Below are 16,752 nucleotides of genomic sequence, written 5' to 3' on the forward strand. Positions count from 1 at the left end.
AGCCCACGATCGCTGGGGTTGGTGGCCATCCATACACCATGTACGCAGTTAGGCCTCCATGAATATTCACAGCCGAGTTATTTCATCTTCTATAATTAAGCTTTCTTTTTCAGTTTTTTTTTAAATGGATTTACTGGGATTATTAAAACACATTGGCTTTTATTTGCTTAGATTTCCACGTCCCTATGATGAGTTTACTCTCCATTGCCACCAAAAGTGCACATTTCCCTTCTGTTCCTCTCGTTTTATTTCTTGGAGACATCCCTTCTGGTGCCCCCTACCCTCCTGCCCCGACCTTGACTGATCACCCTCCAAGCCCGCTGCCTGGCCGGCGGTCACACGAGGGTTTCCCTTCATCCTGGTCTTGGCGGGTTTCTTCATGTCTCACCTGCCTTGAGCAGCCGTTTCTGGGACCACGTGTCTTCCTGTTCCTCGGTTTATACTCTCACTTTGATGCACCACATCCTCCAGTAATTTCCTGAGAAAAGGTACATGGGGAGGAAGTAAAATTTTTAAGATTTCACACGTCCGAAAACGTGCCTACTTTACTGAATTCACAGTTTGGCTAATTCCTTAAGTTATCTACAGGTCATAAGTACCTAGAAAGCATCGCTCCGCTGCCTCCCAGGGTGGCTGCTGGGAAGCGTGGTGCCACTCCCAGCCTTGTTCCACCCCCAGTGACCTGCGTTTTCTCTCTGGGAGAACTTAGTAACCTTCCTCTGTTCACTCCATAATCTGAACTTTTGTTTCCGTCCATTATGTGGGCCTGTCATTCTGGAGATGTCGGGTCTGAGATGATTTCTGAGTTACCCCTCCCGTGACTGCCTTCCCTCCATTTCTCTCTTTCTCTGGAACTCTTCTTAGTTAAGTGTTAGTCCTCCTAGGCTACCTCTAGCTTTTAAAGATCTTTTCATGCCTAGTTCTCAGGGGTTGTCTTTTAGGACATTTCCTCAGTTTTATTCTCAAACGCTTTGAAGTTTTGGGTTACCACATTTTAGTTAGTGTTTCGTTGCCTGATGCTACTTTTTATAAACTGTTGTTTCAAGTATGCAACATCTCCATATCACTCTGAGAACATTTATCTTATTTTTAAAAGATTGTATTTATTTATTTATCTATTTCCAGACAGAAGGGAAGGGATGGAGAAAGAGACGGAGAGAAACATCAATGTGTGGTTGCCTCTTGTGTACCCCCGGCTGGGATCCTGGCCTGCAACCCAGGCATGTGCCCTGACTGGTAATTGAACCAGTGACCCTTTGGTTCACAGGGCCGCACTCAATCCACTGAACCACACTGGCCAGGGCTATCCTTTTTTTTTTAAGTTTAGAGTTTGTTTTGTCCTGTTTTCTGTGCTGTTTCTGTATTCCCCAATTTTCTTTTTTTATTGTTTACTTGTTTGGCCTCCATGTCTCACGTTAGAGGCTTTCTTTAACTATCAGGGATCCTTGACGGTCCATTTTGGGTTAAGACTGAGGCACTAGCCAAGATTTGGAAGCAGCCCAAGTGCCCATCATTGGATGAGTGGATAAAAAGCTGTGGTACCTTTACACAAGGCAATACTGCTCGGCCATAAAAAAGAAGGGAATCTTACCTTTGTGACAGCACGGATGGACCTGGAGAGTATTATACTAAGTGAAAGAAGCCAGTCAGAGAAAGACAAGTACCACATAATTTCACTTACATGTGGAATCTAATGAACAAAATAAACTAACAAAGTGGAGGCAGACTCATGGATACGGGGAATAGACTGACAGCTGTCAGAGGGGAGGGGGTTTGGGGCTGGGAGAGAAGGTCAAAGGGATTAAGCAAAGAAAAAAGGAAAGACTCAATGGATACGGGCAACAGCTCGGTGACTGCCAGAGGGAAAGCGGGTGGGAGGAGGCAGGAGACAGTAGGTGGGCGATAAATGGTGATGGAAGGAGACTTGACTTGAGCTGGTGAACACAAAATACAATACACACATGATGTGTTGTAGAATTGTATACCTGATACCCATATAGTTTTATTAACCAATGTCATCCCAATAAATTCAGTTAAAAGACGGAGGCACTAAAACTGTCTGGAAGCTCTGTGTGCATGAGACGGGGCTCCTCAGTCGGCGGGCATTGCTGTAGCGAGCTGACTTTCCCTGGGAACTCTCGGGTCTCGGTATCTGGAGAACAAGATACCTTTACACCCTCATACCCATAACCTGTGAATATGTGACCTCATTAGGAAAAAGGATCCTTGCAAACATAAGTGAAGGATTTTGAGATAAGAGCATCCTGGATTATCTGCGTGGGCCCCAAACCCAACAACCAGTGTCGATAAGAAATAGAGAAGGAGAGACAGCAGGAGGAGGAGAAGGTACACACTGCTGAGGCAGACCAGAGGGTGCAGCTGCCACCCGAGCAACACACAGAGCCGCCAGAAGCCAGAGATGAGGAACGAATGCTCCCTAGAGCCTCTGGGGGGAACACGGCCCAGTGGACACCTTGACTTCAGGCTCTGACCTCCGGAACTGAGAGTCTAAATTTCTTCTGTTTGAGGCCACTAAGTTTTGGTAATTTGTTACAGCAGCCCTAGGAAACTCACATGGTATACACAGGAATTTCCTCTTGGGCTGGGCTGTGCTCCCACAGGAGGACCCGACAGTCTACTGATTGGTGGGGAGTGGCTTGGCTGGGAAAACCTTAGGGTCAAGTGTGAGAAAGGGGCCAGGGAGTCTCACCCCTCGGAATGTAGTCTTTTACCTAAGTCCGTTTTTCACTGCAGGATAGTACCTTGCCTCAGCTATGCTTAGTATCCCAGAGTTCAGGGATTTTCTAGATTAACCTTTCAAGAAGCTATATTAATCATGTTTTTAAACATTTTCTGATACTTTGACATCTTGGAGCCTTGCTGGCCCAGGAGAGACTGCCCCTTCCAGAGCTAGCCAATTCTTAGAGAGAATAAACTTCTCCTGCCAGTGAACCTTTTACATACAAACCAACCAATCCAAAACCCCTCCCCCAACCACCGACTTTATCAGGCTCTCACCTGTAGGCTACTATTCCTCTGCCCTAATCACTCCAGGGCCAGGTACCAGAATAGAGATGGTCTGTCCCTTTGGCCCAAGGTCCACTGAAATCATTAAACTAGCCCACCTAAGCCTGCTTCCCCTGCCTCACCTGTTCCTTCCTGTGGGAACCATAACACAGGCCCTGGCCACCTTACATGGCCATGTAACGAACACGGCACAGTGAAAAGAAATGGAGTTTTGACAAGTGTAACGATGTTGATGAATTTCAAAAATATGCGAGTAAAAGAGGCTAGCCAAAAGCGTTTGTGCTGCATGATTTTACTTATATAGAACTCTTTAAAAACAAAAATAGAATGTCAAAAAGCAGTCTTTGATTTTGGGGTAGAGGACCGACCACAAAGGAGAGTAAGTCGGACTGATAGGCTGGTTCTCAAAAAAGAAAAAGAAAATAAAACCTGGTTTGCGGCACTTTATCAGTTTCTCATGTGGCTAATTTTGAACTACTAATGTGATACCACTATCACACTTGATACCAATCAAGTTGTACACTGCAGATTTGAGCAATGAACATACTTGATTCTCCCGAGCTGGTGCTAGGACCCTAGCCAGCTTTACTACAAAAAGGAAGAGAGGTGACGAAAATGTTCTACATCTTGATTGTGTTGGTGATAGCATGGGTTTATACATTTGTCAAAACTGATAAATCTATCCTTAAAATGGATGCACTTTATTGCATGTAAGCTATACTTCAAAAAATTTGAGCCCTGGCTGGTGTGGCTCAGTGGACTGAGTACCAGCATGGAAACAGCAAGGTCACAGGTTTGATTCCCAGTCAGAGCACATGCCTGGGTTTCGGGCCAGTTTCCCCAGTTGGGGGCATGCGAGAGGCAAGCACATATCTCTCACACATTGATGTTTCCCTCCCTCTCTTTCTCCCTCCCTAACTCTCTAACAAGTAGACAAAGTTGTTTTTAAAATCTGATTATGTTTCAAATACATTATTAGTAACAACCAAAATGCCCAGTAAGGGACTGGTTATGTTAGTTTATTGTTTAGCTTCGTGACAGAATGTGATGCGTCCATTCAAACAATTTAGGAGTTTTTTGCAACCCAACAAATGCTTTGCTATATCCTGTTCTGTCAAAAAGGCAGAATAGGACATTTTTTAAGTTTTTTTAAATTTATTTTTTAGAGAGGAGGAGGGAGAGAAACGTCTATGTGTGGCCCTGTCTTGCACCCCCCGCTGGGGACCCTGGTGCACCCCAGGCATGTGCCCTGACTGGGTATTGAACCAGCAACCCCCTTGTTCGCAGGCCGGGACTCAATCCACTGAGACACACCAGCCAGGGTGGAATTTTATTTTTAAGATGTGTTTGCCTATGTAAATTCTGTAGACCAGTGGAGAATGTCTGGCTTTTCTTACAAGTTGATTTTTTTTTTCTTTGTATTTAAAAGCAGTAGATAGCAAAATGGTTGAGAGCCCAGAATCTACAACTGGACTTCCTGGTTAGTGTTCAAATGCCAGGTCTCACTTCCCAACTAGGTGACCTTGAGCAACTAATCTAACCTTAGCTTCTTGGCTGTGAAAAGGCATGATAATGGCACCTATCACACAGAGCTGTTGTGAGGATTAAACAACATATGTAAAGAGCTTAGAACAGCACAAAGAGTGAGAGCTTTGCAAATATTAGCTCTTATTTGAATGAGGCAATGATACTGTTGGGACAGTGTGCTGTGCATTGTGGGGGTACAGGCATTGGTAAGACATGGCCTCTGACCTCTGACCTCGAGGAGCTATTGCAGTGGTTCTCAACTGCAGGGGATGGAGGAGCAATTTCTGCCACCTGAGGACAGTAAATTAGGTCTGGAGACATTTTTGATCACAAGAACAGGGGTGTATGACTGGAATCTAGTGGGCAGAGGCCAGAGATGCTGCAAAAAAATCCTGCAACGCACAGCACAGGCCTCCAAAACACCAAGGCTGGAAACCCAGAGTTACAGTCTATGGAATAAAAGGTACATACGCTGAGGGAGGCGGGGGCACTGGGGGGGGGGGCTGGGATGGGAGTAAAAGACAGAGAACTGTACATGAGCAACAATTAAAATAAATTTAAAAAAAGATATGTATGCTTACAAAATATACAAATGTGAAATAATAAAAAAATTCATTTGATTCTGCCCCCCCCCCACTCTTGGCACAGGGCTCCTAAAACCCTTGTACACTCCATGTAGTAAGAGCAATGGGAACATCTTCTGTTCTAATGGGGTGACTTCGCACACTACAGGATGTTGGCGGGTCACTAGCAAGACCCAGCCATAATTAGAAATCGAAACTTTCAGCCTGCTGACCCCAACTTCTCTAGAGACAGGAGAGGGTCTAGAAATGGAGCTAATAATTGACTGTGCCTACGAGAGGAAGCTTCCATAAAAATCTTGCCAAGAGTAGTCGGTTCGGGGAGCTTCCGGTGGATGAACATAGCCATGACTTGAGGGGACGGTACAGGCCAACTTCCTGTCCTGCCCTAGTGCAGGACAGAAGCTCCTGCACTAGAGACCATCCCAGACCTGAGCCTTTGTTACTCTTCACTTGGCTATTCATCTGTATCCTTTATCACACCCTTTAATAACCTGGAAAGTAAAAGTAACACCTTTCCTGAGTTCTGTGAGCTGTTCTAGCGGAACCTCTCATTTGCAGCCACGTCAGACAGAAGTTGTGGATAACCTGGGGCCCCCTACTTGTGATCAGCATCAGAAGGGGGCACAATCTCATGGGACTGAGCCCATAACCTGTAGGGTCTGAGGCTATCTCCAGGTAGTGTCAGAACGGAGTTAAACCGTAAGACACACGGCTGATGTCAAATTGTTTAATGGGGAAAACCCCACATACCTGGAATCGGAAGTGCTGAGTGTAGCAGTAGTGTGGGAATAAAGGAAACACACAGGAAGAGCTGTGTTTTCCCGCCAACAACAAAACAGACAGTGGAAACTGAGTATATACTCGATCAAATGAGGAACAGCACAGGTGGATGGGAAAAGGCCTGGCTCGGAATACAGGATTTCCTGTTACACGTGGCCAGAAAGCCAGGCCTCAGTGAGCCTTGGGTTTGGTGACCCTGTCAGCATGTTTCAATACTTTTCAACTTTTTGCTTATTCTGTTGGCACTTAAAAAAAAATCGTATTTGCTTTTAGAGAGAAGGGAAGGGAGAGAGGAATAAAATTGATGTAAGAAACATCAGTTGCCCTGACCTGGGACCAAACCCGCAACCCAGGCATGTGTCCTGACTGGGAATTGAACTGGTGACCTTTAGCTTTGCAGGACAACACCTAATGGAGCCACACATGAGTTCTGTTGGTATTTGCTTTTTAAAAAAGATTTTATTTATTTTTAGAGAGAGGAAAAGGGAAGGAGAAAGAGCAGGACAGAAACATCAATGTGTGGTTGGTTCTCATGTGCCACCTCCAATGGGGACCTGGCCTGCAACCCAGGCATGTGGCCTAGACCAGGAATTGAACCAGTAGCCCTCTGATTTGCAGGCCTGCGTGCAATCCACTGAGCTATGCCAGCCAGGGCTGTTGGTGCTTTTTTTAAAAAGCTTCAATCCAAGTTTAAAGGCTTTACTTACTTCTGCATAGTACTACTTGGGTGAAAAGCCTTTTGCAGCCAGTTCAAATGTTTCTTTCCTTCATCCTATTTCTTATGCAACCCGATAAAGAATTTAACCAATTAAAAAAATTTTTTTAAAGATTTTTATTCATCTTTAGAGGGGAAGGGGAGAGGGAGAGAAATATCAATGTATGGTTGCCTCTCATGCATCCCCTGCTGGGAATTGGCCTGCAACCCAGGCATGTGCCCTGACTGGGAATCGAACCTCGATCCTCTGGTTTGCAGGTCTGCACTCAATCCACTGAGCTACACCAGCCAGGCTAAAATTCTTAAAAGAACATTTTGAGGAGGGGTGAAAACAGTGAGTGCTACACATTAATACCTTGGTTTTCTTTTATATTTGAACTTTGTTGGGAAAACATATACCAATTATTTTAATGGTGGTTTATGATTTCAGATTACAGCTGATTTCAGCTTAACTCTTGATGCTTTTCAAAATTCCACCAGTGATGACTTTGTATTGCTTTGATAACCAGGAAAAGAATAAAGGAGGACTGAATAAACGCAAGGATGAAGCGGCTCAGGGTGTCTGGTCTGTCTCCAGACTCTTTAGTAAAAACGGGAGGGGCCGGACTAGGACTCGTTAAACAACTTGCTCCACTCCCCTCTCATCTCTCCGAGGACCTAACGCAGGATTCAGGAAGCTCTTATCTCTACATTCTGACTTTTCTTGCCCTTTTTTCTAGCTTTGTCCCCAGTACAGCATCCCCTTCTGCTTTGTTGGGAGCGGGGGAGAAGGACACAACAAAAAGAATCATCATCTCTACAGTCAGGACATTGTTTATAGAGGTTTGGTTGTGGCAGGTACTGCAGGGTTCTTGCCCTTGAGCTTACAAATCCTTCTTCAAACTTTCTCCTCTCTTTTCCTGAATTTTAAAACACTAATTTTTTCTGATCAAGAAATACCTGTTTATTGAATATTCCTCATGTCATATTCAAAATGTCCTGGGGGGTGGGGGAAACAATAAATTAGTTTAAGTGAATGAACAAATTAGCAAGAGTGCAATCTTGAAGACAGAGCATAAGGAGGGAATTCTAGGCAGGGGGCATGACTTGGACAATGAGGAGCACTTCTTCAGGACACAGTGATCGGGTTGGCCTGGCAGGACCAAAGGTACACTCGGTGGCTGATGTGGACACTAGAAAAAAAAGGCGAAGTGATAAAGTGCCTTTAACAAGGCTAGACAGTCACGTCTCGTGGGCCACAAGGATGTGTTGCATGTTTAGTTATATGTTTCATCGATTTAACAAGTATGTGCGCACCTACTAAGTGTGACGTGCAGTTTTAAACACCAAACAAGACAGACGAGACCCTTGCTCTTCTGGAAACTGCATTCTAGTGGGGGCAGGGAGACAGCAAAAAAGATGGTGTCAGGTGTTGGGCAGTATTCTGAAGACAATCAAATAGGGATCTGTCACAGAGTAACTGTGGGATGTGTCAGTCAGGGAGAGCTGTATGAGGTGACATCTGAACCTGAGAGAGGCAAAATGGGAAGAAACAGCAAATGCCAAGGTCCTGGGACACACGGATCACGGTGTATTCAAGAGAAAGATGGCTAGAGCCTACTGAGCAAAGGGATGGGGCAGGAAAAGCAGATAATTCTTTTATAAGTCTCTCTGCTTCCAGCAGTTAAGATAAAGAGCAACATCTTGGCTCCTTTTCTGGGACTACTCTCTCTCATAAGTTATTTGTAAGAAGTGCAGTGCGGGAACTCAGGAAAATGTATAGGAAGATTGCCTGTCACTCAGCAAGGGTCACTCCGTCCTCCAGATGCCATACTCACCTCCCCTTCTTCCTCATCGTTCACCAGGCCAAGGCTTAACCCTGCACCAGGTCAGTCAGCTTTGCTCCGGAGGAACGGGCATCAGGTCTCAGCCTGACTGCCTCTCCCCTGGATGGGGGATGGGCAGAGGACAACTCAGAGCTGATCTCACCCACCCATGAACTTACTTGCTTTACAGAACCTGGCGAGCACCTCCCTGCACAAGACATTTGCCCTGAGCGCCTTACAGAGGATCCTGGGTATGTATGCTCAGACCTTCTACTTCACAGATCTAACAGGTTGAGTAACTTGCTCAGAATCATACAGCAGGAAGTGGCAGAGTAAGGCTGAAACTCAGTTTCTCTTTTTTAATTTCATAATTTAATTGGACACGAATATTCCTGACATTTGGGTAGAGAATAACATATCAAAACCCACAGACTCCATAGAGAGCTCCAGTACGACTTGAAGCCTCCCACCTACCTCTCCTCTTCCCCCTAAACAATGTAGCCTCCAAGTCCTCCCACTTGGGAAACACTGCAAGTGGCTTTGCCATCCATTCCAGAGTACAAGCCAGAAATCCTAACAGGTACCACTTCCTTCTTCTTCTTATCAGTCATCAAATTTAATGAACTTGGTGTCTCTATTTCCACCATTCTGCCTACCCTTCTGCTTTCTACAATTATCATCTCTTATCTGGATTACTACAATGGCTTCCTAACTGGTCTCCCTGTATCTCCTCTTTCCTCACGGCAGTCTAATCATCCTTCTTAAAACCTTTCAATAGCAGCTCTTTGCTCTTAGGCTACAGGCAAAAATCACTTGTGCGGCATGCTGTTTCACATGGGCTTTGCCCTATTCAACACTCCAGCTTTATCTCAACCCCTTGTTCTCTGTGTGTTGAAGGCTCCAGCCTTCTTGCAGTTCCTTAGACCCCCAGGCTCCCTCCTACCAGTTTTTGCACATGCTGTTCCTTCCTTCTCCACCTGACTCTTCCTTTTCTCAGCTCAGTTTTCCGTGAGCCAACTGTATAGTTCCTTGGCATCTGTCACTTCTGACAATTTCATATTTGTGAGAGTAATTATCTACCTTCCCTAATCAGCCAAGGACCAAGAACCTCTTTCTTAGTACAAAATACATGCTAAATAGGTAATAGCCAATGTGTATACACTACTGTGCCAAGCGGCATACCTAGCACTTTACATTATTAACTCACTTAAGAATTCCCCAAATCCTGTTTTGAGGTTGGTAAGTTAGCCCCATATTACACAAGCAAAGTCCAACAAGCTAAGTGGCAGAGGTGGGATATAATGACCTCATGCAGTCAGTTTCTAGAGTATGTGTACAAATACACGTTGTCACTGGCATCTCTGAATGCATGAGGGTGTTGAGTGATTTTGATAGAACTAGACAGCACCACTGGTAACATCAGCTGAACTAAAAATCATTTCACTAGGGTTTTGTTAAAGATCTTATATTTGACTGGAACACCTGCTGCAAAACATCTCTTCCTAGCATTTTATTCTGGCTGCTTTAGAAATCCATTTGCCTTCACTCGTATTATCATGACTGACATTGAGCAGAAGAGGTGGCTCAGCAAACTGCTAGGGGTCAGGAGAAAGTTGGCTTTGGAGTGAGACAAATTCTGGGTAACGTGGAGTATGGGTAATCCACATAAGGCCAATTCAAAGATCTTCACGGATGTCATCTCACTTAACCTTCATTGATTCCTAATAAAATTACACACACAGGGCAGTTCTTCCTCAGTTAACGGACAAAGCGAAAGGCTGGGGTTAGACTGCTAAGCCATAGGAAATCAACCAGCTACAGGATGGGGTGAGGAGGGTGACCCATACTTCTGCTTTATAACTGCAACAATATCTTTAGCAAAGTCCATTTCTTATTAAGTATTAAAGGTAGATGGCCCATCCTTCCTAATTCTTGAGTGGCACTTCTCAGTGAGGACAGGGTTCCTCCTGGGTTTTCCCAGTATGGCTAGAGTAGGGCAATTATTCCGCAAGTTCAAGCTTCATGGTCAAGAAAGAGCTCTACAAGCTACCTAAATCCAATTAACCCTGGAGCAATATGGTGAAAATGTAGCAATTCAGAAAATTCTTCACATACAGTCCAAGTACCAATGTCAGGAGAAGTCAAGAAACTGTGTGCACATTTTCTTTATGTGCATCTTACTAAGAAAAGGCTTTAATTAGTTCCTTCCAGGGCTTAAAACTAAAAAAGGCGAAGAATCACGATCCTTTACGCCCGTACGCGCTTTCTTTCTGGCTCACCGTTGTGCCTTTATAGAAGCATCTTAGCAGAAGAAATGTTTTTATTCCTTTAAGTAGGTAGCAGGTAGCTATAGGTGGAGGTCTAAGAGAAATCCAAATGCCCACCCCATGTGAGTTAGACCTTAAACCAGCACAGGTCTCACATCCTATAATTAGGTCTAAGGGAAGTAATTAGCATTCACCTCTTTGCAGGGGGTAAGCTGTTTGTTAAGGCCAGGGGCAGACAGGAGCGCTCGAGTCCAGTCTCGAGCAGGCCACTAACCGGCTGTGTAACCTTGCACAAGTTGCATACCCTCCCTGGCCTTCGGTTTCCATATCTGTGAGTTGAAAAGTTGAATCGCATGGTCTTCAAGGTCCTTCCCAGCTGTGAGGCTAGTACCAAGAACGCCCAGCCGTGAAAGCAGCTTCCTGTGGGCGCAGCGCAGGACTTCAACAGTCCCCCCTCCCCCGCTCAAGCCCGCGAAACCCTCTTCAACACGCCCCTCGGAGCTACAGTACTTCCCCGACCGCAGCCAGAATACAGCTCCGCCTCTACCCGGGGCGTCCCGTCGTGCCCCGCGCCCGAATCCGAAAGCAGCGCGGCGCCTCCCGCCTTTCCGCGGCCTCGACCCCGAACTCCTCTCCCCAATTCTCCCGGGCGCCCTATCATATCAACGTCCAGTATCCCAGCCAATCACGCGGGCCCAGAGCCCTGCCTTCGGTCCACTCTCTTCCAAGCGTTCAGCCGGTCTGAGCCCAAGACCTTTACCAGGCCAATCCAATCAGCAGCCCACCCAATCTCACTCCCCCTTGGCCAATCTACGCACCCCATTCCGCTGCCCGCCCAACCAACCCGGGTCTTGAAACCAGTGGGCGAATGGACGAAGGACGACCCTTCAACGCTGAATGCCTGGCCAATTGGGGATTCCGCGTGGCCACGGCGGCAGCCAATCCACGCGGAGCGCGGTGCCGCCGCTGAGAGGTCCGGCCCGAATATCCCTCCGCCTTCTCCCCCCCTCCCTCTCTCTCCCTCCCTGCTATCCGTCGTTCACTTGCAGCCTCCCTTCCTTCTTTCTCCCTCCGCCACCCGAGCACCAGCCGTGCTGTGAGCTGCCCCCGGGGTCCCTCCCCCGCCGCCAGAGGAGCAGCTGCCGCCGCCGCCAGCAGCAAATTGGGAGGAAGGAAGGAAAGGAGGAAGGAAGGGGAGCCAGAGCGACTAACAAGAGGGAACCGGTGAATGGGCTGGTGGTGACCCCCGCCCCCCACCCCACCCTCCCTTCCCACCCGACCCCCAACCCCCATCCCCAGTTAGAGCCGCCGCCCCAGAGGCCGGACCGTCGTCTTAGGAGGAGTCGCCGCCGCCACCTCCGCCATGGAGCTGATCACCATCCTCGAGAAGACCGTATCTCCGGGTAGGACGCGGGGGCCGGGGGTCGGGCTGAGGTGATTGGGAGGGGGAAGGGACGCCCTGGTCCCTCTGACCCTGTCCCCTTTCCCACTTTCCTCCCCCCCCCCCCAGATCGACTGGAACTGGAAGCGGCGCAGAAGTTCCTGGAGCGTGCGGCCGTGGAAAACCTGGTGCGTGCCATCCCGCCGGCCCCCATTCCTCCGTCTCCCCATCCTCTGCTTGCGGGCCTTCCCGCCCTCCCGGAGGCCCAGGCCTCGGGAACCCACCCCGCCCCATCCCGTCCCCCTCCCCCCCAACCCAGTCCAACCTAACCCCGCCATCGGGAAGCCGGTGGGTGTGTCCCGCCCCGGGCCCCGGCAGCTGGCCAATAGCGCTGCGCGCCGGGGTGACTGCTGCCCAATCGCCTCGCGGCCTGAGGGCGGCGGTGCAGCGGGAGGGAGAAAGGGAGGGAAGGGAAGGCAAGTTAGGTTGCGCCGCGCTGCGTGTTCAGCAAGGGTGGGGGTTGGGGAGCCGGGCCTAAGGGCCATGTGGAAGCTCCCGGCCCAGCTGCCCGGCCTTTTCGGACCCGGGCCGGCTTCTTCTTACTGTCCTGTGGCTCCTGCGATTCTCTTCACCTACTTTTCAGAGCTCTACCCTTTATCATCTCCCTTGGTCTGTGTACACAGAGAGGCCTGGTCCCCAAATGCCTGTTGACCCATTCTGGGCAGTATTTTCCCTTTCCAGTGTGATGATTCCTCTCCCGGGTTTAGTTCTATGAGTAGAGAATCTGTGCCCAGACAACAGACTGAGGTTCATTCTTGACATCGGGCCTGTTTCCAGATGAGATCACAGAAGAAAGTTACTCGTTTATCATAATTAAAAATTTAAGGGGTACAGGAAAAATGAAGATAAGCCCACTAGAGTCTGGATTTATGCATAAAAATGTGGGGTGGATTGATTGAAACAGCCTGTGCCCGCAGTATTTCTCTTTGGTGTCCCTTTCCTGTTGGGGCCATAGGAAGCAGAGGGAAAGGTGAATCATACTTGACATCTTTTAAAGGTAATAAGTTTAAATAACCTGAACCACATGTGTTCTTTAGATTAATTAGGCAAATAATAAAAAAAATAGTGACAAGGCCTATTTTATAAAAACTGCCTTTGAGTGATTTCCTTTTTTTAGTTTGCCCTTAAATGTGCTAGGTTTTACTACCTTTTCATCATTAACTTTATATAGGAAAGATTTTTCCCACTGGTATAGACTGATGATAGTCCCATTTGGAGTATATCCCTGTTTCTGCTTTTGTTAATTTGCAAGCAGTCTTTATTTTGTTTCTAACGTTATTTAGTAGTGCATAGTTAATAAGACTTTTTAAGAGTTATTTTCTGCTGTGATTGCAGAACTTGTTAGTGATAAGCAATCTGCTTTTGTTTTTTCCTGTTAAGTTTCCAGGAACATAAAAGATTATGGACAGCTTCTTCAGGGTTGAGGAGTACATATGAAAATTTTAAAGGGAGTAGTTTGGGGGTTCTGCATTACAAAAGACTTGAGTGTGCTGTTCTAGAATCCACTATGTTTGGTGGACATCTCAAGTCCAGAATGTATAGGAGCCTTTATTGTGTTAACTGTTGGTTATTAAGTATAAAGTGATTTTGCCTTGACATTTTTATCTTTTCACTTTTTCCCTAATTTTAAGTATCTTTTTTTTTTCTTATAAATCTGCTTTTTTCATTGTCCCACTGGCTGAACACTCACAACCAAAATAGGACCAGCTTCATAAGTCTGTGTTTTAGGGTTTATAAGTATTTCCCTCTCATACAAAATACCCTGCTTCCACGAGCTCAAAAGCCACTTGGAGTATCATTCCTTTTGGACTAAGGTTTTTTTCATTTAGAAAAATATTTTACTTTCTACCCTGTCGTTACATATTTACTTTACAAATACTGAGTACCAGGCACTGTTTTAGGTACATTAAAAGATTTCTTTACTAGATTGCTTTAGTTCTGTGGGATCTAATGTGAAGATTTGGGCACAAGACATGTTAAATGCTGAAGCTGCATGAGAAACTGGATGACTTTTTTAATGTACTGGCGTTTTTATAGGAGTCTTGACATAGATATTGTGGAGTTTTCTGAAACATTATATGTCCTAAAAAGTTTTGGGTTCTCTCCAGTGTTTTTGGTGCTCCATAAGCTATTCTCAATTGACAAAATTCCCAAGAGATATTTTCATTCACCAATGCATCTTCTTTTAACAGCCTACTTTCCTTGTGGAACTGTCCAGAGTGCTAGCAAATCCAGGAAACAGTCAGGTTGCCAGAGTTGCAGCAGGTCTACAAATCAAGAACTCTTTGACATCTAAAGATCCAGATATCAAGGCACAATATCAGCAGCGGTGGCTTGCTATTGATGCTAATGCCCGACGGGAAGTCAAGAATTATGTAAGTGACTTTCATCTCTTTTTGGTCATACAGCCTAGGAAACAAGAAAAATCTTTGTCAGTTCTTTTATCATTTGCATGGGGTAGAGCTGATGGATGATGGTATAATAGGTTTCTAGTACCTGTACTTCATTTGAAGATAGAAAAATTGTATTTGGTTTAAGTTTCGATCCCATTAATGGGTTGAAATTTTTTTACATAACTGAAGTAGACTGCAGCAGTTTGGGAAACCTCAATTAGACGCCACAATTTGTACAGTCTATGGAAACTGGAAAATTGGAGTAATGTATAAATTGATGGTTCCCAAACTTGAGTTTTCAGAATTAAACTTAAGGAAGTTTTTAATAATATGTTCCCGAGCTCCCTCCAGAAATTTTGATTCGCAGTGTGAGACTTGGGGATATTTTTACAATTCTATTCCCAAGTGATCCTTCCAGGCAGCCAGCACCCAGCTCTTGTGGAAATTCTGCTGTAAATAATTCTCATTGTTTGGTGGTTTAAGCATGCTACTGTGTGGAGTCAGAAGGGGAATTAAATCATTTCTTGAGCCTTTCAAACCCAAAGAACTTGTGATGTAAGATTGACATTAATGGTGTTTTTATTAAATACTTAGGAAATTATGTAAAACTTGCTTTAGAGACATCTGGCATTTAAGCAAGGCATTTAGAGTGGGCTGATGAGTTTTGCAGAAAACGAGTGTACTTTGTTGTATTATGGCATCCTTATGACTTTTTGTTGAATTAGTAATTCGTATTTCTAGGTGCGGCACAAGATTCAGAATATATGGACAGATGTGCTGTGCCTTTTTTTTTTAATGAAACTGTTTAACTTCCTGTCCTGTATGTGTAAGGCACAGAGAGCAAGAGCAAGTCAAGCATCACTGGTCCTTGGTATTTGAGGGGGAAGCAATGGGGGGGGATTCTTGTGTGCACTCATGCAGGTGTGGTTGTGATATTGTCAGGTGTGGTTGTGATGTGCACATGTTTGCTGTTTTCTGGTTCTAGGTGTCAGCATTAGGTAAATTAGTGCCCCTTTAGGCAATAAATTCTCTTTCTAGTTACGTGCTTATTTCTTTAGTGCTTCTTTCTTTAGGACGGAACTAGGTTATGAAAGGCAACTTATTTTGACTCTTCTTTGGAATAGAGTTACTTCTGTCCACATTGGATCTGCTTATGTAGTAAGATTTTAACTCCTTTCATCAATTTGTTGTAAATGAAGTTTATATTAAAGCATGATGCCTATATTATGCCAAAAATGAGATAAGACATGATTTGTACTGTGACTGACTTACATTTACATTTTTCTTAGACACCAAAGTTTTTCTAAAATTTGAATAAGAATCTGTTGTCCCCTTATGAATAAAGAAAAATAGCAATTATCTTGTCTATTTTCCCTTTTATAGGTAATTAATATCTCCTTAGTATCGGTGGTTATTTCTTTTTTGATATCTGGGTCTTGGACACAGTCGAGGGTTGGTTTCTTATTTTTCTTCGGATTGTTAAGTATTGCCATTATGATCACCCCTAGTTTGTTGGTGTTTTTAAAGATTTTATTTATTTGTTTTCAGAGAAAGGGAGAGAAACATAGATTGGTCACCTCTTACACATCCCCCAACTGGAGACTTCGCCTGCAACCCAGGCACGTGCCCTGACTAGAAATCCAACTGGTGACCTTCTGGTTCACAGGCTGGCACTCAATCCACCGAGCCACACCAGCCAGGGCACCCCTACTTTAAAAAACGAAAACAAACAAAACTTTCAGTCCTCCAAAGTTGGGTATTTGTAGTCTCTAAATCACCTCAGGTAGCCTTGGCTGGTATATCTCAGTGGGTTGATCATGAGCTGTGAACCAAAGGGTCGCCAGTTTGATTCCCAGTCAGGGCACATGCCTGGGTTGCAGGCCAGGTCCCCAGTGGGGGCCACATGGGAGGCAACCACACACTGATGGGATTTTTTTTTTCTCCCGCTCTTTCTCCCTCCCTCCTCCTCTAAAATGAATGAATGAATGAAATAAAATCTTTTAAAAAGTAAAAACAAATAAGTCACCTCAACTAATAGCAAATTAAAGAGGAGCAAAGATAAAGGTAATTGGACTTAGTACTCTCTAAATATATGTATGTTCCAGGAGATAGTATAGTGTATATGAAGGCACTCTGGAATGGGACTCTTAGACTTAGGTTAATGCTTCTTTAGCCTCTGCCATTTTGGACAATTCACCTTGACCCCGCCTCCT

At 45.3% G+C, this 16,752-nt stretch overlaps 1 protein-coding gene across 1 annotated transcript in view; it reads left to right on the plus strand.

Moving 5' to 3' along the window:
- Positions 1 to 11,705: 11,705 nt before the first annotated feature.
- The window catches only part of KPNB1 (karyopherin subunit beta 1), a 29,671-nt gene continuing 24,624 nt past the window's right edge, over positions 11,706 to 16,752 (plus strand). Inside the window, exons 1-3 of the mRNA XM_037149877.2 lie at positions 11,706 to 12,108; positions 12,216 to 12,274; positions 14,339 to 14,521. Coding sequence (XP_037005772.1) covers positions 12,069 to 12,108; positions 12,216 to 12,274; positions 14,339 to 14,521 — 282 coding nt within the window. The 5' untranslated portion in view covers positions 11,706 to 12,068. The remainder of the gene's footprint in view (positions 12,109 to 12,215; positions 12,275 to 14,338; positions 14,522 to 16,752) is intronic.

Source organism: Artibeus jamaicensis, unplaced genomic scaffold (assembly GCF_021234435.1).
Source record: "Artibeus jamaicensis isolate MK-2021 breed Jamaican fruit bat unplaced genomic scaffold, CSHL_Jam_final contig_1998, whole genome shotgun sequence".
Classification (NCBI taxonomy): Eukaryota; Metazoa; Chordata; class Mammalia; order Chiroptera; family Phyllostomidae; genus Artibeus; species Artibeus jamaicensis.